Source organism: Thalassophryne amazonica, chromosome 18 (assembly GCF_902500255.1).
Source record: "Thalassophryne amazonica chromosome 18, fThaAma1.1, whole genome shotgun sequence".
NCBI classification, from domain to species: Eukaryota; Metazoa; Chordata; class Actinopteri; order Batrachoidiformes; family Batrachoididae; genus Thalassophryne; species Thalassophryne amazonica.
In genome coordinates this window covers 15,544,381-15,572,168 of record NC_047120.1, presented here as the reverse complement: position 1 = coordinate 15,572,168, position 27,788 = coordinate 15,544,381, and the positions used below count along the sequence as shown (strand labels likewise).

Here is a 27,788-nt window from a genome sequence, read left to right as displayed (position 1 = left end):
TTCTTAAATCCTCCAAACCATGACTATCCAGGGTTGGGACCAGGAAGCAGAGTTGTAGTCTTACACACCTCTCTGCAGCTTCTCTCCCCCTGCCATCCCCTCATTACCCCATCCCCGTAGAGACGGTGCCTGCTCCCAGACCACCAATAACCAGCAAAAATCTATTTAAGCATAAAAATTCAAAAAGAAAAAATAATATAGCACCTTCAACTGCACCACAGACTAAAACAGTTAAATGTGGTCTATTAAACATTAGGTCTCTCTCTTCTAAGTCCCTGTTGGTAAATGATATAATAATTGATCAACATATTGATTTATTCTGCCTAACAGAAACCTGGTTACAGCAGGATGAATATGTTAGTTTAAATGAGTCAACACCCCCGAGTCACACTAACTGTCAGAATGCTCGTAGCACGGGCCGGGGCGGAGGATTAGCAGCAATCTTCCATTCCAGCTTATTAATTAATCAAAAACCCAGACAGAGCTTTAATTCATTTGAAAGCTTGACTCTTAGTCTTGTCCATCCAAATTGGAAGTCCCAAAAACCAGTTTTATTTATTATTATCTATCGTTACTGTGAGTTTCTCTGTGAATTTTCAGACCTTTTGTCTGACTTAGTGCTTAGCTCAGATAAGATAATTATAGTGGGCAATTTTAACATCCACACAGATGCTGAGAATGACAGCCTCAACACTGCATTTAATCTATTATTAGACTCTATTGGCTTTGCTCAAAAAGTAAATGAGTCCACCCACCACTTTAATCATATCTTAGATCTTGTTCTGACTTATGGTATGGAAATAGAAGACTTAACAGTATTCCCTGAAAACTCCCTTCTGTCTGATCATTTCTTAATAACATTTACATTTACTCTGATGGACTACCCAGCAGTGGGGAATAAGTTTCATTACACTAGAAGTCTTTCAGAAAGCGCTGTAACTAGGTTTAAGGATATGATTCCTTCTTTATGTTCTCTAATGCCATATACCAACACAGTGCAGAGTAGCTACCTAAACTCTGTAAGGGAGATAGAGTATCTCGTCAATAGTTTTACATCCTCATTGAAGACAACTTTGGATGCTGTAGCTCCTCTGAAAAAGAGAGCTTTAAATCAGAAGTGTCTGACTCCGTGGTATAACTCACAAACTCGTAGCTTAAAGCAGATAACCCGTAAGTTGGAGAGGAAATGGCGTCTCACTAATTTAGAAGATCTTCACTTAGCCTGGAAAAAGAGTCTGTTGCTCTATAAAAAAGCCCTCCGTAAAGCTAGGACATCTTTCTACTCATCACTAATTGAAGAAAATAAGAACAACCCCAGGTTTCTTTTCAGCACTGTAGCCAGGCTGACAAAGAGTCAGAGCTCTATTGAGCTGAGTATTCCATTAACTTTAACTAGTAATGACTTCATGACTTTCTTTGCTAACAAAATCAAAATCAAAATCAAAATGTCAATGTTTTTCTCTGTGCATCTCGAGAGGTGTGGCCTGAGATGATGTCATCAAAGTACACATTCCTCACAGCTTGACATGTCTGAGTGTTTATCAGCAGCAGAGGAAATCAGGCCAATTTATCCATCTTTATGACTTAATTTTTCTCTGGGCATATGGCACCAAAAATATAACGCATTATTTTGTATTTTTTTAGAATAGTCGACTCATTTGACTTTTTTATTTACTAGTGATACACACTTGAAAATTGTTACATTTAGCATTTAGTGTTTGCCATAGAAAACACTATGTCCCCCCCCCCCCCCCCCCCCGCCACCAACTTGCTGACAACACTCTAATCCTCTTTATTCTCTCATTTTCTGTCACATATCTGAGTTGTGGCAGCAGACCAAGCAGCTCATCTCACACTTCCCTTTAATTGAAATATGTTAACATTTAGGGGTTAGCTCAACCACCCTTAAGCCCCTTTCACACCAGGGCTGCTTTGAGTTGCTTCCTGTGGCGTCATGATGACGCAGGAATGTCTGTGTCAGGTGCGTGCAGCAAGGGGCAGAGAGGAGGTGGGAACGCAGCCTGCAGGTTCTCTGCACAGAGAAATCAGAGTGCACAATTTGGCTGCAGACAGACTGTGCACTCTGATTTCTCTTCTAGTTTATATTTGTTCTTGTGCTGAGCTGCAGGTCTGCACTCTGAGTTCTGTTATAGTTTATCATTCCTCCTTTGACCGCGAGATGTGTGCGAATGAACTGTCCGTGAGCAAATGTGGAGATGTCTGGAGTTATACTTGATATGGACATGTCCTGTCTGTGGCAATCAGTCTGAGAGCAGGACTTATGTCCTTTTGTGTCCTTTTTTTTAACACAGTGATGAGAGAATTTGAGGGGAGAACAAGGAACTAACTGCCTGCAGCCAGACAGATTTTTTTTTAAATTGTTCACATGTGCGCACGCGAACGAATCGTCCATGAGTGGACTGGAGATGTCCGGACTTCTTACTGGATGTGGACATGTCCTGTCTCTGGCAATCAGTCTGTGAGCAGGACTTTTATGGACTTTATTTAAACACTTTTATGAGAGCGAGGAGCTGCAGCAGCTGCAGTCAGTATTTTATTATTTTTTTTCTGCACTCTTTTTGAGCGTGTAGTTTTACTGTATTGTGTACACGGTATAAGAACAATCCTGCATGATTTATACTTTGGGAACAATGGAACACAACAGGAATCATAAATTGGCGTCGGGTAATGTTGTCTTGTGAGGGTGTGGCTTCCAGTCACGTTGAGTACCATCCTGTTGCTCTGACTTGCGCTGAAACCACTTAATTTCTGCGTCGAGCACAGGACGCATAAAAAAAAAAAAATTAAACATGTTTAATTCTTGGCGACCGATTTGCTTCATCCTTTGCGCCCCTCACGCTGTTGTAGCATTGAGCTGCATCATCTCGGCACTGGGTTGCTTCCACGCGACGGCGTCATGACGACGTCCAACGCAACTCGAAGCAGCCCCGATGTCAAAGGGGCTTTAGGCTGCCCACCTTTGCAGACATTATCACACCAGCTCTTCCCTTGAAATTAAAGTTTAAGAGCTTTTAATACAGGGTAGTGTGGAGCTATTAAACTCCTGGAAAGCACAAATGTCCTGGTGCAATGCATCATGGAAGGTGAATGGCTAAGGTGACCTATACCATTAGAGTGTGCTTTTTCTGTGATTCGATTGAAGATCTGACAGCACATGAACCCAGGTACCTTTGTGTTGTAAGTATCTTTGCTGTTACCGTTTACATGAAAGCCTGGTTCACAGCACCCATTACGTCATCTGCTCCTTACAGTGACTTTTTCTTCCTAAGAACCCTCAAAAATGATCATCATCCTAAGATCAGCAAAGCTGCATTTTCAAGATTCAAAGGGCACTTTTGATACCGTCCTGAGGAGTTGGTGTCTCTGGCTGCTTTTGATCCTTCTGTGCCCTTTGAAATGAAGAAAAACATGATAAAACACCATGAAAGATGACGAGGGAGAGGAGGAATGTCCAGAACGTCTTATGAATTTTGAAGAAAATTCATCACTGGAATCTCTAGCAACAACAAGCTCAAAGAAAATATTGGACATGTTGATCCTTGACATTGAAAAGTTGGAAGAGGAGCCGAAGACTTGGCTTGATGATGGCCATTTCCTACATGCCAAAGCTCACTCAGATAACCTCAAGGTTGTGAATGACTGCAGAAAGAGCTGTTGTTCTTATCCAAGATTCCAATGCCAAGCTTACGAAAGATGAAGACCAACTGAAATGCCTGTTGCACTTAACTGCTGATCACAGAAAACAATTCCCTGATGTGAAAAAATCTAAATATTAAGCTTAAACACCAACAGTACAATACAAAATTTCATGAATGAACTTGCCCCACCCAAACTTCAGTTCACCTGAGCTCCCCCTAAATATTATTGGAATTGAATACAATTTTCACTGTGTAGGTTTCTCATAACGCTGACAAAAAAATTCAGAATGATTAATTTTTTCCTCAGTATACAGTTGCGTACCACCCTGTTAAAGATCCTCTCACTATTTGTGTTGTTTAAAAACTAAGTGCAGCAAGTTTGCTGCTTTTTTGCAGTGCATGAATGAGGGTTGGTAACTGGTGCCCAGCAGGCCGCATAAGGCCCAGTCTGCTTTGTGTGGACTTGCTTCAGGCTGTCTGGACTTAAACATTGAAGAAAAAACTGGGTGCACATGCAGTATGTCAGTGATGACTGCCAAGATTCTGATAGTAAATATGCACGTAACATTTTGATTATAGCCAGATATATTGTTTACCCCCATGCATTTGCTGGTATAGTTAGTGAACCTGAAACTGAGTGATCCCAGTCTTTTGGTATTCTTTAATGTGAAAAATGCTTGTGCGGTGTTCTTTGAAACACTATTTTTTTGTTGTTGTTTTGAACCAGAAATGCAGGACTGTAGTAGGATTTCATAAATAATGAGCGTATCGCATAACTTTTGCATTTGAGTACTTTTTGTATTTTTCAGTGCAAAGCATGTCCTGATACTGTGGGGGTTTCAATGGGCCTGAAATAATTGTAGCGGAAACGCTGCTATTGTATAAGCTTCTCACTCTTAACAGTTTTGCCGTCCATTCAGAAAACAACAAAAATGCCTTCAATCCAAGCTGCTACTTAGTGTTGCTATTCATTTCTTGTAATTCAAATTCAGGAAACAGATTTTTTTATTATTATTATATACGTCTCAGGTTCACTTGCAGAATTGTTGTAGTAAAACCCAGACACCCGAAGTAATAGTGACTGAATGGCATTTTAGTTAAGAATACATTCATTATCATCTTGTTATATGTGAAGGACGTCTTTAAAAGCGGATCTTTAACAAGAGGGCAAAACACTTTTGACTCTCCTCTCTGGCTCTGCCCCAATAAATGGTCTAAATGGGAGAAAAACACACACAATAAGTAATTCTGAAAAAATTGTTTATTTTTCTGTGGAAAACTCTGACTGGCTGGTTGGAAGGTTACTTCAAATCAAGTTTATTTACACTTTGAATCACTTTGATAATTGAATCAAAGTACAGTGGCTTGCAAAAGTATTCAGCCCCTTGGTATTTCACACATTTTAATTTGTTTATGGCGTTTCAAAGACTTAAAAATAAATCAGGCTTCTCAATATAAAAAATTCTAAAATTATCTTCCTTAGACTCAAACTGAAAACAAATCTCTACAACTTGATATAAATTAATTAAAAATATAAAAACCAAGATGATGGGTTGCATAAGTAATCTTTCCCTTTGGTATAAAACCTGTAAATAATAAGTTTAATTGCCAGTTTTCATCAGATTTACCATAGAGTGCCAAACTGTTTGTATTTTTTTTTTTTTTTTTATAACTGATGTAAATAAAGCCCAAGACATATTCAGTGACTTGGAAATGTTCATGTATCCATCCACTGACTCGTCTGAAGAAAACTGTCAATAAAACTGATTATTTACAGGTATTATATCAAAGGGACCCATTACTTATGCAATCCATCATCTTGGCTTTTATATTTTTAAAATTTATTATCAGGTTGTAGAGATTTACTTTCAGTTTGAGTTTAAGGAAGATAATTTAAATTTTTTTGTTGTTGTTATATTGAGAAGCCTGATTTACTTTTTGTATTTGAAATGCCATAAACCAGTGATTTTCAACCTTTTTTGAGCCGCGGCACCCTTTTTATATTTACAAAATCCTGCGGCACACCACCAACCAAAATAATATTATAATTCTATTACCTCTGGTTTTGCGCAAAACCCAATTATCGCAATAGAAAATCGTTACAGAAAACACCGCATTTCAAAAATCCTCAAGCATTTTGCACTCTGATCTCAAGTGTTTTTTTTTTTTTTTTTTTTTTTTTTTTAGACGTGTCGACACTTTTATTCACAATAATCTGCCACTGACCACGGTGACATCAACGGAGATCAGGCCATCTTCCCCGCACACCTCCACAGCCAACGCGGTTTCTCCTTCCTCAGAGGAGCCATGCTCCATGAGCAGCTGAGATTCACGCTGTAGTCAGCAACCCGTAACCATGGAGACGCACAACGCTATGTGCGCAAGTATGTCTATTATACTATAGTACAGCGCGTTGCTGCCATCTACTGGAATAAAAGAGCATTACATCATCTGCCACACTATTACAGCACATACACCCGATAATGGTGATATTTGATAATTGCCCACGGCACCCCTGACGATCAATCACGGCACCCTAGGGTGCCGCGGCACCCCGGTTGAGAATCACTGCATAAACAATTAAAATATGTGAAATACCAAGGGGCTGAATACTTTTGCAAGCCACTGTATTTTTTTTTAATAATCATGGCTATTTAAATTGTAATCTGCAACCTCCAGATTACATCAATCTCTGTCTGAATGTCCGTTTGCAGATACGGACCGATCGACAGATGATGAATTCTTTTTGACGGGATGGTCCATGCTGCTTCATGTCAACGTTGACTACTTTCCTCAGCAGAGGTAAGAATGGTTCTGTGTTTTGTCCTCTTCATACCCTTCTTGTTCAGCAAGTAGGGTTTAACTCTAAGACTTGATGCAAATTATGGATACTTGTTTAAGTGGTATCTTTAATTCAAGACTTTGTCCGTCTGTTGCTGTGCAGAAACATTGAAAATGGGTAAGGCATCTCTGCATTCTCCGTCTATTAAACATAGACAGAGATATACCAAGACACAAATATCAGTAGTAAAATAATTAAAAAGATTTATAAAATGTATATGTTATAAAGCAATTTAAGCAGCTGTGTGTTGCTGATATCTTCTGCCGTCCTGAAAGCACAGACAAGATGGATATGGACCATGGACAAAACAGAGGGAGAGCAGAAGGGAAAATGTCATGACCAGTGTTGGACACGCTACTTTAAAATAGTCATTAGTTACAGTTACTAGTGACTTCTCCAAGAAAGTAACCGAGTTACTAACTAATCTACAGTATTATAAAAGTAATTAGTTATTAGGGAAGTAACTATTGAGTTAATTTATAAAGTTGGCATCTTTTGAGCTATCATTCCTCCTAACTTAAGCTCTAATTGGTGAGATAGAGTTTTAAATATTTTGCAGTACTGTGTAAAAATGATAAAGTAGAAATGGGTGTGGCCAATGTCAAAAGATGCGTTACATTCCAAAGAATCTGTTGATGTATGATGTACAGTGTTGAGAGTTTTGGTCAAAATGCTTTTTTCTTTATTATAGCACCATCTGTAGGTAAAAAAAAAAAAGATTTGTTAGGATCCTGGTTGTAAGACAATCCACAGAGCTTACAAAAATGCTTTAAATCGTCAGCTTTCCAGTGGTTGAAATGATCCAAATCATAGCATTCCTCGCTGCTTTCTGCCATCTTTGAATGTGTATTGGTAGCTGAAAAATTTAACGTTCCCATAATGCACAGCACGGCACGAGATGTGCACTTCGCTTATTCTGATTAGCCACGTTTGAAATATAAACTGTAGTGTCTGATGGTACCCCCTAGTGTGTAATCGGAACTGTTTTATTCAGGCTGACTGTACTATTCTGCATCAACCACGTGAATTTGGTGCAGATAGGAGTTACAGTTATGAAGGTAAGTCTAACTTCCTGCGTCATATGTTTGTAACAGGACGTTTGTCCTTTATTTCTCACATAGGGTAAGTCACATCAAGCTCATTTTAATAACTTAAGCTTCTAAGGTCCAGTAGAGTCTGTGCGCCAAATTTTCGATTTCTTAGTTTTTATTTTTAATAAATTTGCAAAAATTAAAAAAAAACTTTTTTCATTTGTCATTATGGGGTGTTTTGGGTAGAATTTTGAAGGAACAAAATGAATAGATAGACTCCAATTTGGAATAAGGGTGTAACATAGCAACATGTGGAACAAGTGAAGCATTGCGAATACTTTGTGGATGGACTGTAAAGCCTCGGTCCCACCGAATAATAAGACATGAATATTGAGCCACGCATGGGTGCGTCAGTGATTTAAAGAATGACCCACGTTTTAAGCCGTCACGTATACACTACTAAGGCACCCCGTCCATCCTCGAATGGCTCGTGTAGCCACATATGCTATATGTCAAGCCACATATGATCCATGTAGCGCCATAAGGCGATGTTGTGTTATGTCTGCAAAATCGCTCTTTTTTTCATGCTGGTATTCTGCTTAAATGCTCGTTTTGAGCATGAGTCATTGTGTCAGTGTGAACACACAGCGGCGCTCATCTGATCCATTAACAAGATATTAAATTTATCATAGACATACTTTTACAGCTAAGAATGAACGTGCAACTGTTTTACCAAGCTATAAAAACATTCCAAATACTTACCTCAAGCTGTTCCAAAATACGTTCCTCATGGAGCAGGAGAGGGGGAAAAAAGCATCCAGGTGACACAGTTCTCTGAGATTCTGGAAGCGATTAGAGGTGTTTTCAACATCCAAGGCTTGACAGAAAATGATTAATCCACTACAAAATACAGTGGAACCTTGACATACGAGCCGCTCAACATACAAGTTTTTTTTTTTGTTTTGTTTTTTTTTAATTTACGAGCCGTCGCTTGGTCCATATTTTTGTTTGGAATATGAGCGCAAATCTGAGTTATGAGTCGCGATTTGGGACGCCACCAGAGAAAAGGAGGAGAAGCTTCTAGTGTGGACTAAGGCTCGACGATATGACTTAAAAGTCATATTACGATATAAATCGAATCCCTTCACGGTAACGGTATATATCACGATATAAACGTAAGTGTAAAAGTTAGAATGAAAGTGTTTCTGAATGGGTCATATAGTCCCTTTGCAAAGCTAAATTGATTAAAATAAGCAAATAAACAACAAAAAACATAAACACATATTGTTCTTTTGAGCGCCTGATTCTCTGACTTGTTAGATGTGTATTTTTGTGCTTTGGAACAATCTCATTTCACCATTCCTGCTTCTGTCCAGCAGGAGGCAGTAATAGTTTGTCTGCTTTTGGTGGCGTTTTGTCCAGAAAGACCTCAGAGACATTGCCACGTGGGTTGATGATCCTGATTGGTTCATGTCATGGGGTTCCACCAGTGATAAAGTGGAAGACGTGTTTTTTTTTTTTTGTTTGTTTTTTTTCTCTGCTCCCCTGGCCCAAGACGGAGCTCTTAGCTCAGTTGAATGAGGAAATGTGCTTTCTGCAAATATGCGCACCAAATATGACAATAAAATTCACAAAAAACATTGCAGAAATTATTAATGATAATTCAAGTTATAGTAGGCCTATTAACATAATTTAAAAACTTGTATAAAGCTTGAAGCGTGCACTTTCAAAATGCATTGAAACTGAGACTGAGTGTGGTGAATTTAATGGGACAATTGCTTAATTCCTTGATGTGACTTGTACATGACCGAATTCAGTCAGGCAACCCCAGAGGGCTAAAATGACTACCGTATTTTCCGGAGTATAAGTCGCACCAACCACTATATCCATTATAAAGAAAAATAAACCATAAATAAGTTGCACTGGACTATAAGTCGCATGGACATACCGGTATGTTAACTTAACGTGAAAAGTTCAGATGATAATATTGTGACGGCTACCGTTTTCGGATGCATATTTCACCAGTCGCAACTTGTAATCTGCAGAGTATGATTTTCTTTTTGGTGGCAATTTTTCGGGCCTTCTCCGTTGTCTTGTTAAGTTATCAGTAATGTTGAAATTTTTATTTTTCTATGGTAGTCAGAAGTCGCAGGAACAGTCACACAAGCCTTGAGTGCCCTCTCGTGAGCTGCATTTTACCTACGGATATGTTTGTATTTTACGGACCACATTGTGAGCACCATCGCTGAACGGTTCTTTTCTGACACATTACCCGCTGTGGACCATAGTACACACCAGGTGTCAGCTGCCGATGTTCGTGCAGCACCTACCTGCGCAGCTCATGACCTCCCCATGGTTTCGACGCCAGCTCCTTCCAAGTGCAGACGCTAATCCTCCGCGGTCGCTCACCCAGTGCTCCCACGCAGCTCTCAGCATCAACTTAAACACTCTGCTCACACAGATATCCAAGGGTTGAAGCTGTTTTGTTAGCCTTCCCGGAATAACAGCAAGCACCGTGTTTGTCTGCTTCACATGCTGTTTCGCAATCATTGTCTGGGTGAGGTGAGGAATACACGTCCAATGTTCTGTTCTCTGATTGGTTATCGCGATCAGCGTGACCTATAGGGTGGCCGCCATACTACAGTGCCCATGATACATTGCATTTATATTTCCGGTGGCCATTTTAAAACATAGAGCGACTCTGTCACGTAAAACTGTTTTATTACGGTAAATTAATTGAGAATCTTACCGGTATATTTTTAATTTATAAATTGCTCTGGAGTATAGGTTGCACCCCCAGCCAAAACATGTAAAAAAGTGCGACTTATAGTCCGAAAAATATGGTAATAATTTTACACTCTTACAAGGAGAAGCTTTAATTTGCCGAGGTGGAGCCTGTGATCAAAGCACTGCAGCCTTTTCCAGTTGTTCAGAGTCACTGAGGAAGATACAATGACATCATCAACAAGCATTACCACGACTGGTCGGTGGAGTCTAAATCTCTGCCGTCGGCCAAATTTATACCATGAATCGAATATATTGTTTATACCGCCCACCCCTAGTGTGGACGTTCAAGCAGCGGATGAATACGTTACACGTTTTGCTGCACTTGTTGCGAAGGAAGGCTATGTCCCACAACTACTGTTTAACTGTGACGAAACTGAATTATTCTGGAAAAATACCCTCAGGGAGGGTGAGGAAGCGCCGCCGCTTCTTCACCCTCCCTGTGAGGAAGCGCCGCCGTCGGAGTGCACAGTGGTAGGCTAGTAAAGTTAAAAGCCTTGCTTGCGCGATCTCCTGCACTGCTGAAGGTTCCTGCTCTTATCCCTTTGGAGTATAGAGCCTGTTTTGATCGTGTTGTTGCTCGTCGCACTCTGGCTCCGATGCGTGGATGGCTGGTCCCGCTGTTTGGGCAACAGGTGGATTGTCTGGCACTGCGTCCACGCTGGACGTGGTCTCGGTGCCAAGGTGGCGTTCATCCCGGCAACCTGAGGTCGGTAGGCCGTGGAGCTCCTGCTGCCGAGGCTTCCTCCTTGCTGAGTTGTGGACTTGCAAATGTAAGATCTGTGGCTAATAAGACTTTAATCCTCCAGGACTTTTTTACCTCGAACGATTTGGATTTATTTTTCTTGACGGAAACGTGGATAAACGCTGGTGAGTCCTCCGTCTTTTCCGAACTGTTACCTCCGTCATGTACTTTTATTAACACCCCGAGAGTTTCAGGTCGGGGTGGAGGGATTGCTACTTTTTTGGATAGCTGTTTATGTTTCAAGCCACTATCGGAAGTCCAGTTTTCCTCTTTTGAACTGAGTTGTTTCACCCTGCGACGGAAGGAGCCGGTGTTGTGCGCCGTGGTTTACAGGCCTCCTAAATATAATAAGGATTTTATTTTATATTATTCTCTGAGAGTCTTGCTGCTTTTATGTCAGATTATGACAAGATTTTAATTGTTGGTGATTTTAATCTGCACGTTTGCTGTTCGTCTAAACCCTTGTCTAGAGAGTTTTAGATTTAGTTGATGGTTTTAACTTAATCCAACATGTTACGGGTGCCACTCATATTCATGGACATACTTTGGATCTTGTTCTTACATATAATGTACAGATTGAAAATTTATTTGTGGGTAACACGTTTGTATCGGACCACTGTTCCATTTTATTTGATTTGATTTTAAGTGATGATGTTCTGAATCTACCTGCCCCTGCATGCTTGTGTCGCTCTCTTAAGCCTGAAACAGCGGCTCGCTTCTCCTCGCTCTTTGTTGTTGAGAGGGAGAAAGTAACTGCCAGTGAAAATACGGAGAAACTAACGGAAGACTTTCTTTCTACCTGCAGCAATGTTCTCAATGCTGTAGCCCCACTTAAAGCTGTGTGCCCTAAAATGAAACGGGTGCCGTGGCTGAATGACAGGATGCGTGAAGCCAGGCGCATGTGTAGAAGAGCTGAGCGCAGGTGGAAAAAAGATGGACTGCAAGTCTCTTATGATATTTTAAAGGAGACCTGGCTCGCATATCAGAACATGGTGAAAGATGAAAAGATTAAATATCTTTCTGAGGTGGTCTCCAATAATGTTAATAATCCTATGTTCTTTTTAAAACTATTGAGACAGTGCTTAACCCCCCTCAGCCCACAGGGTTAGAATCAACACCTGACACTTGTAATGCATTTTTACTGAGAAAGTGGAAAGAATTAGAGCCAATATTCAGACTTCGTCATGTAACCCTTTTCCAGACATGCCATGCTCATCTGTCATTTGTCATTTTGAGCCAATGTCTCTTGCATGTCTGTCTAAAGTTGTCTGTGAACTTAAGCCTGTTTCGAGTCCACTTGACCTTGTTCCTCCTCGACTGTTCAAAGAAGTCTGGACAACTATTGGCCCTAATGTCCTTGACATTATAAATAGCAGTCTGCTGTCTGGTGGTGTTCCTCTGTTTTGTAAGGAGGCAGTTATTGAGCTCCTTCTGAAAAAACCTAGCCTTGATTCTGCAAATGTCTGCAATTTTAGGCCAATTTCTAAACTGCCTTTTTTGGCTAAAATTTTAGAGAAATGTGTTCTTATGCAGCTGCAGTTTTTCTTAGAGGCACATGGCATTTTTGATATTTTTCAGTCGGGTTATAAAGCCCTTCATAGTACAGAGTCGGCACTTTTAAAGGTTTTTAATGATTTTGTTTTTAGTGACTGATTCTGGTGATTCTGCCATTTTAGTCCTTTTAGACTTGTCAGCTGCGTTTGACACAGTTGACCACACAACTCTTTTAAATCGCTTAGAAAACTGTGTGGGGGTTAGGGGGACTGCCCTGGAGTGGTTCAGGTCTTATCTCAGTGGGAGGAGCTGCTCTGTCAAATTGGGGGATTTCACCTCTTCCTCTGCGTCTCTAAATTATGGAGTACCGCAGGGGTCAATTCTAGCGCCTGTTCTTTTTGCCGTCTACCTCCTCCCACTGAGTCAAATCTTTAAAAATCATGGCTTACAATATCATTTTTACGCAGATGACTGCCAGATTTACCTGCCACTCAAAAAACTTGCTTCTGCCCCTTTGGCGCCTCTTTTGAATTGTTTGAGTGACGTCAATGGCTTGGTTGGCCAACAACTTTTTAAGTCTAAATGAGGATAAAACAGAGGTCATTTTATTTGGAAAGATTGACCCCCTCTTGGACCTGGGCCCTCTTAAACAGTACGTGAAACAGTCTGTCACCAACCTTGCCGTCATTATTGACAAAGATTTTAAATTTGACAAGCAGGTAAACACCGTTGTCAAATCTGGATTTTATCATTTGCGTCTTTTGTCCAAAGATAAACCTTTTTTATCTTTCGATGCCTTTGAACAAGTCGTGCACGCTTTTGTGTCCTCTCATTTAGACTACTGTAATGCACTTTTTATCAGCATCAGCCAAAATGCACTTTCTCGCTTACAGTTGGTCCAGAATTCTGCTGCGCGTCTCTTAACTGGGAGCAGAAGGCGAGAGCACATTACTCCAGTTCTGGCGTCTTTGCACTGGCTTCCAGTTCGTTTTAGAGTTGATTTTAAGATTTTGTTTGTTTGTTTGTTTGACCTCATCCGAATTTATCAGCCTCACCGTGTTTTACGGTCTGAGGGCCAGTTCCAGCTTGTGGTGCCTGTGACGAGACTTAAAACCAGGGGAGACAGGGCTTTTTCTGTGGTGGGCCCTCAGCTGTGGAATGATTTGCCCCTTAATATCCGAACAGCCCCCACTGTAGAGTGTTTTAAGTCTCGTCTGAAGACCCATTTTTATGCTTTGGCTTTTAGCACCGCGTGAGTGTGTGGTCCTCTGTGTGTGTTTTTTTTTTTTTTGTGTACAGAACTTTGGAAACTGTGTTTGTGAAATGTGCTATATAAATAAAGGGTATGGTATGGTAAAAAAAAATGCCACGGGGGACCTATATAACAGCAGAGGAGGAGAAGCTGTTTCATTGAAAAGAAACACCCAGAAAAAGTGTCTACTGGTCATGTGTCAGCACTTTTTAATGACACTTTCCGCAACATTTTGAAAAGCAGCCAGAAGCAAACCTCTTTGGAATTTTTTTTATCCAAAAGACCTGCAAGTTTACAATTAAAGTTGTCTGTATGATCCTTTTAAGGATCTACAGTTTGTTTAGTTTGCGTTTACAGTGTGCGCAAACCTTCTCCGCCTCCACCTCTGTTAACCGCATTCATTTGTTTCTAAGGTAAGAACACTTAATAAACCTTTTTTTCTGTTATTTTATATATTTTATTATGCACAGTTAAAGTATACATGTCTTTGTTAATACAACCCCAATTGCAATGAAGTTTTGACATTGTGTAAAATGTAAATAAAAACAGAATACAATGATTTGCAAATCCTCTTCAACCTATAGTCAATTGAATACACCACAAAGACAAGATATTTAATGTTCAAACTGATAGACTTTATTGTTTTTGTGCAAATATTTGCTCATTTTGAAATGGATGCCTGCAACATGTTTCAAAAAAGCTGGGACAGTGGTATGTTTACCACTGTGTTACATCACCTTTCCTTCTAACAACACTCAATAAGCTTTTGGGAACTGAGGACACTAATTGTTGAAGCTTTGTAGGTGGAATTCTTTCCCATTTTTGCTTGATGTACGACTTCAGTTGTTCAACAGTCCGGGGTCTCCGTTGTCGTATTTTGCGCTTCATAATGCGCCACACATTTTCAATGGGCGACAGGTCTGGACTGCAGGCAGGCCAGTCTAGTACCTGCACTCTTTTACTACAAAGTCACGCTGTTGTAACACAGAGAATGTGGCTTGGCATTGTCTTGCTGAAATAAGCAGGGACGTCCCTGAAAAAGATGTTGCTTGGATGGCAGCATGTGTTGCTCCTGGATGTACCTTTCAGCATTGATGGTGTCATCACAGATGTGTAAGTTTCCCATGCCATGGACACTAACACACTCCCATACCATCACAGATGCTGGCTTGTGAACTTTGCGCTGGTAACAATCTGGATGGTCTTTTTCCTCTTTTGTCCGGAGGACACGATGTCCATGATTTCCAAAAACAATTTGAAATGTGGACTCATCAGACCACAGCACAATTTTCCACTTTGTGTCTGTCCATTTCAAATGAGCTCGGGCCCAGAGAAGGTGGCGGTGTTTCTGGATGTTGTTGATGTATGACTTTCACTTCGCATGGTAGAGTTTTAACTTGCACTTGTAGATGTGTTAAAGTAGACCTGCATTGAAATAAATGCAGTCAGATCTTTAGACCAAAAAATGACATATTTACACATAAGATCCTTCTGAATGTAGTAAAGTAAATCTGCAAGCCCAGATCTGGCATTCAACAGAGAAATCTTCTTTTAAAAATGACAAATTTACAGCTAAAATTTAGCCCTCCGCAAAACTGTCAGCACACCCAGGACGTTGCCGAGACGCAAGAGAGAAGACCCTATCCCAGCATGCATTGCACGCGCCAACTGTAATTTGTGGGTTTATGTCAGTTTGCATCTCTTACAAAAGCACCTTTCTTATACGGAAGGATCGACTTCTTTTTTTAAAACTTCATATTGTCTTGCAGTACGTTTGGTGAGTATACATTTCTTTTATTTTGCTTGAAAATTATTTTTGGGGACTTTTTCATACGCTCATTTGAGTGGTGGTGTCACATTGAAAATCTACTGTCTTTAGCCTCCGGTGTTACCGTTGCGGGGTACGGCTGCGGGACCCGCAAAGAATCCAAGTCATTAAAAAGATACAAACCTCTCTGTGGCTGCGATTACCGAGACCGTGCACCGCTGCGGATTTTTCCGCAAGAAGTCTATCCTTGCGGGCGGCCGGAGCACTCTGCATCAAAACAGCGAGCGTAGTCTCTGGACTTGTTGCCAAGTTGGCCGCACCTCCATTCAGTAGACAGGGAGGTGGTGCCGGAGTTGGCCGCAGCTCTGCACAGCAGACACGGGGGCAGTGTGAGTGGCCTGCTGCTGCGTTTACCGAGCCCGCAAACTCAGTAAGCACGTTGGAGGCAGTGAGAGCAAGGAGTCGGGGAAGAACGTCGCCCGCTGTCGATGTCGCCGCTGATCTGAGCATGCAGAGCTGTATTTCGCATTCATTGAATCTTACTTTTGGATGTTGAAACCAGGATGTGTATAACAGCAACATTACTAACAGATAAAATCAATTTCAATGCGGGATCGGACTGAAGGCACTAGCGCTCCGTCTTCTCCTTCACGTCAGTGCAATGTCCCAGATGTACAAACAGTTTTCGCGGGGGTCCAAATTTTAGCTGCAAATTTGTCATTTTTAAACGAAGATTTCTCCGCTGAATTACAAATTTGGGCTTGCAGATTTACTTTACTGCATTCATTTTGTTTTTTGGCGCTGTTGCCGTGCGTTACCTGTGCTGCTTCATGGTCTGTCTGGTGCCTTAACTAAAGCACTCCTTCTGCTGAATCACCTCTAAATTATTTACACATTATTCACTTTGCGTGTTTTTAGGAATCCGCTAGGTTAGCATAGCTACTAGCTCTTAGCCGATTTAGCATGGCGGCTTCTCCTGTCTCTCCCGTACTTTTCTGCTTTGGGTGTGAAATGTTTAGTTATTCCTCGGCCTCCTTTAGCAGTAACGGTACTTGTAATAAGTGTAGCTTATTCGTAGCTTTGGAGGCCAGGCTGGGCGAATTGGAGACTCGGCTCCGCACCGTGGAAAATTCTACAATTAGCCAGGCCCCTGTAGTCGGTGCGGACCACGGTTGCTTAGCCGCCGTTAGTTCCCCCCTGGCAGATCCCGAGCAGTTGGGAAAGCAGGCTGACTGGGTGACTGTGAGGAGGAAGCGTAGCCCTAAACAGAAGCCCCGTGTACACCGTCAACCCGTTCACATCTCGAACCGTTTTTCCCCACTCGACGATACACTCGCCGAGGATCAAACTCTGGTTATTGGCGACTCTGTTTTGAGAACTGTGAAGTTGGCGACACCAGCAACCATTGTCAATTGTCTTCCGGGGGCCAGAGCAGGCGACATTGAAGGAAATTTGAAATTGCTGGCTAAGGCTAAGCGTAAATTTGGTAAGATTGTAATTCACGTCGGCAGTAATGACACTCGGTTACGCCAATCGGAGGTCACTAAAATTAACATTAAATCGGTGTGTAACTTTGCAAAAACAATGTCGGACTCTGTTGTTTTCTCTGGGCCCCTCCCCAATCGGACCGGGAGTGACATGTTTAGCCGCATGTTCTCCTTGAATTGCTGGCTGTCTGAGTGGTGTCCAAAAAATGAGGTGGGCTTCATAGATAATTGGCAAAGCTTCTGGGGAAAACCTGGTCTTGTTAGGAGAGACGGCATCCATCCCACTTTGGATGGAGCAGCTCTCATTTCTAGAAATCTGGCCAATTTTCTTGGATCCTCCAAACTGTGACTGTCCAGCGTTGGGACCAGGAGGCAGAGCTGTGGTCTTATACACCTCTCTGCAGCTTCTCTCCCCCTGCCATCCCCTCATTACCCCATCCCTGTAGGGACGGTGCCTGCTCCCAGACCACCAATAACCAGCAAAAATCTATTTAAGAATAAAAATTCAAAAAGAAAAAATAATATAGCACCTTCAACTGTACCACAGACTAAAACAGTTAAATGTGGTCTATTAAACATTGGGTCTCTCTCTTCTAAGTCCCTGTTGGTAAATGATATAATAATTGATCAACGTATTGATTTATTCTGCCTAACAGAAACCTGGTTACAGCAGGATGAATATGTTAGTTTAAATGAGTCAACACCCCCGAGTCACACTAACTGTCAGAATGCTCGTAGCACGGGCCGGGGCGGAGGATTAGCAGCAATCTTCCATTCCAGCTTATTAATTAATCAAAAACCTAGACAGAGCTTTAATTCATTTGAAGGCTTGTCTTTTAGTCTTGTCCATCCAAATTGGAAGTCCCAAAAACCAGTTTTATTTATTATTATCTATCGTCCACCTGGTCGTTACTGTGAGTTTCTCTGTGAATTTTCAGACCTTTTGTCTGACTTAGTGCTTAGCTCAGATAAGATAATTATAGTGGGCGATTTTAACATCCACACAGATGCTGAGAATGACAGCCTCAACAACTGCATTTAATCTATTATTAGACTCTATTGGCTTTGCTCAAAAAGTAAATGAGTCCACCCACCACTTTAATCATATCTTAGATCTTGTTCTGACTTATGGTATGGAAATAGAAGACTTAACAGTATTCCCTGAAAACTCCCTTCTGTCTGATCACTTCTTAATAACATTTACATTTACCCTGATGGACTACCCTGCAGTGGGGAATAAGTTTCATTACACTAGAAGTCTTTCAGAAAGCGCTGTAACTAGGTTTAAGGATATGATTCCTTCTTTATGTTCTCTAATGTCATATACCAACACAGAGCAGAGTAGCTACCTAAACTCTGTAAGGGAGTTAGAGTATCTCGTCAATAGTTTTACATCCTCATTGAAGACAACTTTGGATGCTGTAGCTCCTCTGAAAAAGAGAGCTTTAAATCAGAAGTGTCTGACTCCGTGGTATAACTCACAAACTCGTAGCTTAAAGCAGATAACCCGTAAGTTGGAGAGGAAATGGCGTCTCACTAATTTAGAAGATCTTCACTTAGCCTGGAAAAAGAGTTTGTTGCTCTATAAAAAAGCCCTCCGTAAAGCTAGGACATCTTTTTACTCATCACTAATTGAAGAAAATAAGAACAACCCCAGGTTTCTTTTCAGCACTGTAGCCAGGCTGACAAAGAGTCAGAGCTCTATTGAGCTGAGTATTCCATTATCTTTAACTAGTAATGACTTCATGACTTTCTTTGCTAACAAAATTTTGACTATTAGAGAAAAAATTACTCATAACCATCCCAAAGATGTATCGTTATCTTTGGCTGCTCTCAGTGATGCCGGTATTTGGTTAGACTCTTTCTGTCCGATTGTTCTGTCTGAGTTATTTTCATTAGTTACTTCATCCAAACCATCAACATGTTTATTAGACCCCATTCCTGCCAGGCTGCTCAAGGAAGCCCTACCATTATTTAATGCTTCAATCTTAAATATGATCAATCTATCTTTGTTAGTTGGCTATGTACCACAGGCTTTTAAGGTGGCAGTAATTAAACCATTACTTAAAAAGCCATCACTTGACCCAGCTATCATAGCTAATTATAGGCCAATCTCCAACCTTCCGTTTCTCTCAAAGATTCTTGAGAGGGTAGTTGTAAAACAGCTAACTGATCATCTGCAGAGGAATGGTCTATTTGAAGAGTTTCAGTCAGGTTTTAGAATTCATCATAGTACAGAAACAGCATTAGTGAAGGTTACAAATGATCTTCTTATGGCTTCGGACAGTGGACTCATCTCTGTGCTTGTTCTGTTGGAACTCAGTGCTGCTTTTGATACTGTTGACCATAAAATTTTATTACAGAGATTAGAGCATGTCATAGGTATTAAAGGCACTGCGCTGCGGTGGTTTGAATCATATTTGTCTAATAGATTACAGTTTGTTCATGTAAATGGGGAATCTTCTTCACAGACTAAAGTTAATTATGGAGTTCCACAAGGTTCTGTGCTAGGACCAATTTTATTCACTTTATACATGCTTCCCTTAGGCAGTATTATTAGACGGTATTGCTTAAGTTTCATTGTTACGCAGATGATACCCAGCTTTATCTATCCATGAAGCCAGAGGACACACACCAATTAGCTAAACTGCAGGATTGTCTTACAGACATAAAGACATGGATGATCTCTAATTTCCTGCTTTTAAACTCAGATAAAACTGAAGTTATTGTACTTGGCCCCACAAATCTTAGAAACATGGTGTCTAACCAGATCCTTACTCTGGATGGCATTACCCTGACCTCTAGTAATACTGTGAGAAATCTTGGAGTCATTTTTGATCAGGATATGTCATTCAAAGCGCATATTAAACAAATATGTAGGACTGCCTTTTTGCATTTACGCAATATCTCTAAAATCAGAAAGGTCTTAGAGTGATGCTGAAAACTAATTCATGCATTTATTTCCTCTAGGCTGGACTATTGTAATTCATTATTATCAGGTTGTCCTAAAAGTTCCCTAAAAAGCCTTTAGTTAATTCAAAATGCTGCAGCTAGAGTACTGACGGGGACTAGCAGGAGAGAGCATATCTCTCCCGTGTTGACCTCTCTTCATTGGCTTCCTGTTAATTCTAGAATAGAATTTAAAATTCTTCTTCTTACTTATAAGGTTTTGAATAATCAGGTCCCATCTTATCTTAGGGACCTCGTAGTACCATATTACCCCATTAGAGCGCTTCGCTCTCAGACTGCAGGCTTACTCGTAGTTCCTAGGGTTTGCAAGAGTAGAATGGGAGGCAGAGCCTTCAGCTTTCAGGCTCCTCTCCTGTGGAACCAGCTCCCAATTCAGATCAGGGAGACAGATACCCTCTCTACTTTTAAGATTAGGCTTAAAACTTTCCTTTTTGCTAAGGCTTATAGTTAGGGCTGGATCAGGTGACCCTGGACCATCCCTTGGTTATGCTGCTTTAGACGTAGACTGTGGGGGGGTTCCCATGATGCACTGTTTCTTTCTCTTTTTGCTTTGTATGCATCACTCTGCATTTAATCATTAGTGATCGATCTCTGCCCCCCCTCCCCAGCATGTCTTTTTCCTGTTCTCTCCCTCAAGCCCCAACCAGTCTCAGCAGAAGACTGCCCCTCCCTGAGCCTGGTTCTGCTGGAGGTTTCTTCCTGTTAAAGGGGAGTTTTTCCTTCCCACTGTAGCCAAGTGCTTGCTCACAGGGGGTCGTTTTGACCGTTGGGGTTTTTCATAATTATTGTATGGCCTTGCCTTACAATATAGAGCGCCTTGGGGCAACTGTCTGTTGTGATCTGGCGCTATATAAAAAAAAAAGTTGATTGATTGATTGATTGATAAGGGTCTTATAAATACATATCAGCTATTTCTTTCTGAGACCTGACCACATTTATTTCAGTGCAGGTCTACTTTAACTAACAATGGTTTTCTGAAGTGTTCCTGAGCCCACGTGGTAAGATCCTTTACACAATGATGTTGGTTTTTTTTAATGCAGTGCCGCCTGAGGGATTGAAGGTCACGGGCATTCAGTGTTGGTTTTTGGTTTTGCCACTTATGTGTAGAATGTCCTCCAGATTTTCTTAATCTTCTGATTTATATTATGGACTGTAGTTGATGGAATCCCTAAATTGCTTACAATTGAATGTTGAGAAACATTGTTCTTAAACTGTTGAACTTTTTTTTTAACGCAGTTGTTCACAAAGTGGTGATCCTTGCTCCATCTTTGCTTGTGAACGGCTGAGCCTTTTGGGGATGCTCCTTTTATACCCAGTCTGACACTCACCTGTTTCCAATTTACCTGTTCATCTGTGGAATGTTCCAGATGTTCTTTGAGCATTCATCAGCTCAGCCAGTCTTTTATTGCCCCTGTCCCAGCTTTTTTGAAATGTGTTGTAGGCATCCATTTTAAAATTCCATCCATTTTATTGTTTTTGTGCAAATATTTGCACAAAAACAATAAAGTTTATCAGGTTGAACATTAAATATCTTGTCTTTGTGGTGTATTCAACTGAATATAGGTTGAAGAGGATTTGCAAATCATTGTATTCTGTTATTATTTACATTTCACATAATGTCCCAACTTCATACGAATTGGGCAAATGTATTTTTACATAATTTAGAGTGGCTTGGGGATGTTTTACAAGGCTGGAATGGATTAAATTATTTGAATTATTTTCAATGAGGAAAATTCGTTTGAAATAAGAGCAGATTGGCTTACAAGCTTGGTCATGGAAAGAATGAAACTTGTATCTCGATGTTCCAATGTAATTAATTTATATACAACGCCCGGTGCACAAAGCAGGTTGAATTGTGTGCGCAAGAGGTCAGCTGCTCCAAAAATCGCCTCTCCGGTCCCTCATAGCTGCCAGGCACTCGGATAATAGGCTTTTAGCAGCTTCATCTGCACCACAAACATGCCTCTATAATCCCATTATTTGTCGTAGTAACTTGTACACAGACTGCCCCATGCTGTTGTTGCTAAATTTTGAACATCTTGAAATTAGCGCCACGCTCAGAGATATGGTTGGTTATTGAGAACCGGTTATTTTCGGGTATCGTTAAGAAATGATTCGATCCACCGATACCAACAGCCTTTTTGCTTAATGATTCCTTTATCGGTCCTTTAGAGTGGCTGTTGTTTTTGGGAGTGTTTGTCAGGAAAATTATCATTTGTCTACGTTGATTGCAGACCCTGCAGCGGGTCTGTAATCAACTGCTTCTGCAGAGTGACACCACTTTGAAGCTTGCACCAGTAAAGCAGTGCTGCTTTGTTGGTTCTTTGATTTGCTGCTCTTCAGAAGCAGCAAGTCCGCTTCTTAACCCCTCTCAAAGCCAGAAAAATGTCAATCATGAGTCACTCGTGACAGTTTTAAAGTTCTCTGTCAGTGCAAAGTTGCAGACTTCTCTGATCCATTTGTAATCAGCGTGCGCACTGCAAAAACCTTTATAATATGATGGCAGACGGAGTAAAAGCAGAAAAGTGTCAAATCACAGCCTTTTGTGTCTGATTTAACAGGTGCACGTCCAGGCTGCAGGTCCGAGTCTGAGCACGGTGTGGAAAAAAAAAATACTTTTATTGTACCAGTTTTTCCTGTCGGCCAATATCAACTGAACTTTAACTATACTAATTTCTCTGTCCAATATAGTCCAAAAGGCATTGAGGTGCAAATAAGTGTAATGAGCGATTATCGCAGCAATAAAAAAAATTTGTCTCCACCTTAAGAATACCTATCTTTTACTAGCGAGTACATTTCATACTCAAAAACATACACTCATTGACAACAGACAATTCAAATCCACATGATGAAATATTTAAATGCTGCATTTGAATTGAATGTGTTTAATGTAACAAAATACATTTCCCTGTTTTTGGGGAACTCTGACCATGAGGTCATCATTGCCTCAACATTGTAGCCACTGAACAGAGTGACTGCATGAGAGAGAAGAGGAGAGAGAGAGGAGAGAGAGAGAGAGAGAGAAACCTGTATTAATGGGAACAACTCTTTGATATTTGCTTTAGGTGTTCTGTACATGATTTGCAACTATGGAAGAAGACTCTGTGTTATCTGATGATGCTGCAAAAAATGGTAAAAGGATCATTGTTGAAGAAGGAATGGAAAAGGTAAAGGACTTTGTCTATAAGAATTTCAAAGAGGGGACCGATGATTCTCTTGTCAAAAATACAGAACAGACTTGCACTAAGGGACATGGGATCTCCCTGAGGAAAGAGACGCCGTCCGTCAATAAAGCCCACTGTAAAAATCAACAAGGGGCAGTTTTCTCTGGGAAGATTTTAAGTTTTGGATGCTCTGTATGTCAAGATGGTTTGATGTATAGCCCCAATGACCTCCTCAAGCATTTTCGAGCAACCCACCACGGAATCCTTCCAAGGTACCCTTGTGATCTGTGCGGCTTTGTCACATATGAATTTCCTGCTCTTCAGCGTCATCGGATGGAGCACAGGAACGCGATGGCTACATGTGAAATTTGTAATGACGAGGTTGAGTACTCTTTACTTATGCTTACTCGCCACTACATCGCTTGTCATAGTAAAAATGGACGCTTTGCCTGTAAGTTGTGTGGGTTTACAACTGTAGATGCTGGGACATTCGTTCAGCACATCCATCATCATAATGAGAGTTCTTGGAAGTGTTTTAAATGTAAGCATTCAAGTTTGAGCCAAGCCGAACACCACAAGCACATGAAGGGTCACTCGGGTAAATTCCTCTTCATGTGTCAGATATGTGCATATGGAGCAACAAGGAGCGAGTGTCTTCAAAAACATATGTTGGCTGTACACAAAGAAGAGACGGTGAGACAGAAGACATGCAGTACAGGAGATGACAGCAGCTCACCAGCAGGTTCTGTAATCTTAAAAGCTATGCTAAATAAATGCTCCTCCATTACTGGGGCATTGCAAGAGTATCAGCGCAATCCAGAACTGAACTGTCATTCTGAACTGTCATGTCCACCAAATCAGAATGGTTGGCTTTTGAACGAAGAGGAGATAAATCATTTTGATGGGATGCTGGAAAACGACAACAAACTTACCAGCAAAATCTCAGAACAGTCGGACTCCGTAGGATCATTTCAAGAATGTGATCATTCTGCCAGCGCTGACCAGGTGAACTACAACAACCCCAATGGACTAACTGTACTCATGGTGAAGAACAAAATCTCTCTTCCCCCCAACTGTACAACAAAAGTCATTGGATTCAAGGTGGTAGGTGGCAAAAAGCATTTAGTTCTTAAAGTAATACCAGCGGCAAAACAAGAGCTGTCCATACAGACTTTTACAGATGCAGCATCCCAAAATCTTGGGATGAAAAGTAAGGAACGTTTTGAGAACGGGGATTGTCCTGATATTACGAGTTCACTATTATACAGCTTCTCTCATTCTTTCAGAAATGGATCTTGTTTGCAAAGGGATCAAGATGGCATGGCAGTAAAATTAAACATCGAGACAGAAGCAAAGTCTGAGTACTGCCTCTTGTCCCCTGCACCAAACCGTGTGCACAGACAAACCACTCCTTCACCCTGTGCTGACGAAGTGCATCCTGTGACGAGTGACTTTGAGGATGTCGGTGACCAAAGTCACTCATATCAATCAACCTGCTCCGAGAGGAGCAGTTTTAATGATATAATCTCTGAGTCATGTGACACTGATGAAAATACCCAGTGTGGTGCTGAAATAAGTAACAATGTTTTTACAGATAAGGACGCGGGCACATCGTTACCAACACATGCTGTTAATCAGACGCTTTCCAAAGTAGCTGTTGTTGAAAATATTGACAACCCTGATGATGCAGTCAGTATTTCGGTAACTGTTACTGATGCCCTGTCTGACAAACATAAAGACAACTGGGATTTAAACGCTACGGAAGGTGATCAGTTTCTTAGTAGTCAAGAACATGCTGGTAGTGTAACGGAGATGAAACCTCACACTGAAGACCCACTGCAAATGGATACTCCGCAAAACTTAAAAGAAATCATAATGACAATTCCAGATTCTCCAGAAAAACCGTCGACTGTCTCACATAAAGAGAAGGACAGTCTTGTGCTCTCCAGCAGTGTGCAGAATTCACCAAACCAAGAAGTGTTTACATTTCATAATTACTCAAAGGAAATAGTTGACATTTCAGCCGAAGACGTCCAGGAATTTGACGATTTGTCTGAAATAACAGACGAAGAGAGCGAGTGTGAATCCACTCACTTTACCCTGACTTTGGCAGAGTCTCCAGAGCCATTCACAGGTGACAGCGGAGATGAGTCGAGTCAGAATGAAAGCCTGTGTGATCATGAGAAAAGCATTAAAAATGTGCCACATGGTGACTCTGAAGTGGACTGCATATCCAGGGTTGAAGATCCTCCCACAGAGTGTGTTGATTCAGAAGCAGTACTCCAGGACTTCAATATTATTAAAATTGAGGAGGAAAACATTCCTATTTCCAACAACGACTCTGAGACCATTGAACCTTCAGCCTCCTTGGGGAGATCTGTGGAGGAACCTTCAGCCTCCTTGGGGAGATCTGTGGAGGAACCTTCAGTCTCCCTGCGCAGATCTGTGGAGGAACCTTCAGCCTCCCTGAGCAGATCTGTGGAGGAACCTTCAGCCTCCCTGGGCAGATCTGTGGAGGAACCTTCAGGTGCCTTTACCCAGAAGGTCAGCAAAGAAAGTATGAACTTTTCAAGTGCAAATTCCTCTTCAGGGCTTTCAAAAGCAACTTTACAAATTCTTCAGCTATCAGATGGTAAACAGCCAGTGCTCCTGAGGACTATTGACAATAAAGTTTCCATGCCGGTGAAGTTCACGACTGCTCCAGGTTTTAAAATTATCGCTAACTCAACAAATCCTCAGATTAATTTTACTTGCATGAAGGCAGGGTTTGAAAAGGCAAATAACACTAGTGGTGCAACGTTTTCTTCAAGCACTCGGATAGGTGTGTTGGCCCCAAGAGCTGAGGCTGTGGAAAAAGGGGTGACGCTTCTATCTGCCGTTCAGCCGGGTGTTGGCACCATTTCAAACCGTGTCCTTATCAACAGTACAGGTCATAAGGGCCCTGTCCTCTTTACAAGCACATCACCTTTTAATACTGCTGACAAAACGCTAAAAACTCAACCAACGTGCTACTTGGTGCAGAGGTCCGTTCCATTAGTTCAGACTTCCAGTACTTCTGGTCCTAAACTTGCAAATGTACAGCAGTGGCCAGGTTCCCGCCCTGTTTTTGCCATGCCTGTGAGTTCTTTAGGCAAAGCCACCACTCTGCAGCCTGTTCGCCTGTTTCGGTGCTTTTCTCCAGCTAAACCAGGAATATTCTTGAATAACCAGAATGCAAAAATGGTGACTCAGTGCAGCCAAATCAGTGGAAGCTCTGGAAATAAAGTTCTGCTTAAACTCATCGCGCCTTCTAGTGACTCAGCAAGTGCTCCACCCAACTCCAGCTATAAGCCTGTGTTTCTAGCTACTGGTTCGCACACCCAGTGTCTTCTACTGCCAGCAAACATAAGTAAGGACAATGTCCCCGCTGGAATGACGAAATTGGTCACCATACAAAGTACTGCAGAAGGAAACAGTACGGAATCGATCTCCCAGCTAAATGTAACAAAACAGGGTGAAACGGACAGAACAGTCAGAGCCCCAAGTCCAGTTCAACCTGCAGGTAAAAGGAAGAGGCACACAAAAGAGTTACTACAACTTCCAGTGGCCGTGCACAAAGCAAGGAGACTGGAAAATAAAGAAGCATCTGAGAAAGAGACTACAGGCTTATGGCAGCCTGTTGCCAAAGACGTTGAAAGCAAACTGAGAATTGTCCCATTCCGTTCTCGACAGACAATCAAATACCCTCGACGACACCAGCCTGTCGTGGTCCTCAACCATCCAGATGCTGACATTCCTGAAGTGGCCAATATCATGAAGGTGGTCAGCAGGCACCGAGGTGCTGTTGCTAAGGTGGCTCTGTCGCAAAAAACTGTTGATGCACTGTCTGAACTTGATGCTGCCGGTAAAACGTGTGTGACTGCTGATCAGTCTGAAGGTCAGAATCCCAGGCCACGGCCCCTTCACAGCGCTGTCCGCGAGCGATTCCTTCTTAAACTGAAATTAAAGAAAAAAAGCAAAAAAAAGTATGAAGTAGTGGACAATGTACCAGGTTGTAGAGGAAAATCTGCAGTTTTTGAGTGCTGGTTTTGTGGCCGGCTCTTCAACAACCAAGAAGACTGGATCGGCCACGGCCAGCGCCATCTCATGGAGGCAACCCGAGACTGGAATAAGTTGTTCTAAGTTTTTTATCATTTTTGAATGGTTTGATATTTGTACATTTACAGCAGAAAAGAATGTTAGATTGTTATATTTTAATGGTTTTCTGCTTGTCTACAGTATCAGGTGTTACTGTAAGTACATACTTTCATGTACATCAGAGTTTTCAAGGGTGTATTGATAAGTTATGGTTTTTACCCATGGACCTTTTTTTTGTGGACTGACTTTCCTGTACCTTGTCAGGACCGTCCAGTCCTGATCTAACTGTTGCACTGTTATGATTCATGTTTCCCTTTAACTCGCTCACTTACACATATTCAGTGTCTTCAGAAGCCCTCATAGCATGAAAGGCACATCTGTCAAGTTCTGTTTTCTTCTTCTTCTTCTTCTTTCCCACTGAGGTCAAAGGTGTTCTGTATTCTGTTTCTGCAGAGAAGCGCTTCACTGTTCTCTGC

The 27,788-nt window shown here is 41.4% G+C and overlaps 1 protein-coding gene across 1 annotated transcript in view; it reads left to right on the top strand.

Moving 5' to 3' along the window:
- LOC117530914 (zinc finger protein 518A-like) overlaps positions 1-27,533 on the top strand; it is a 39,143-nt gene extending 11,610 nt beyond the window's left edge. The window contains exons 3-4 of the mRNA XM_034193875.1: positions 6,374-6,461; positions 23,098-27,533. Of these exons, the coding sequence (XP_034049766.1) occupies positions 23,122-27,357 (4,236 nt within the window). The 5' untranslated portion in view covers positions 6,374-6,461; positions 23,098-23,121 and the 3' untranslated portion in view covers positions 27,358-27,533. The remainder of the gene's footprint in view (positions 1-6,373; positions 6,462-23,097) is intronic.
- Positions 27,534-27,788: the final 255 nt, after the last annotated feature.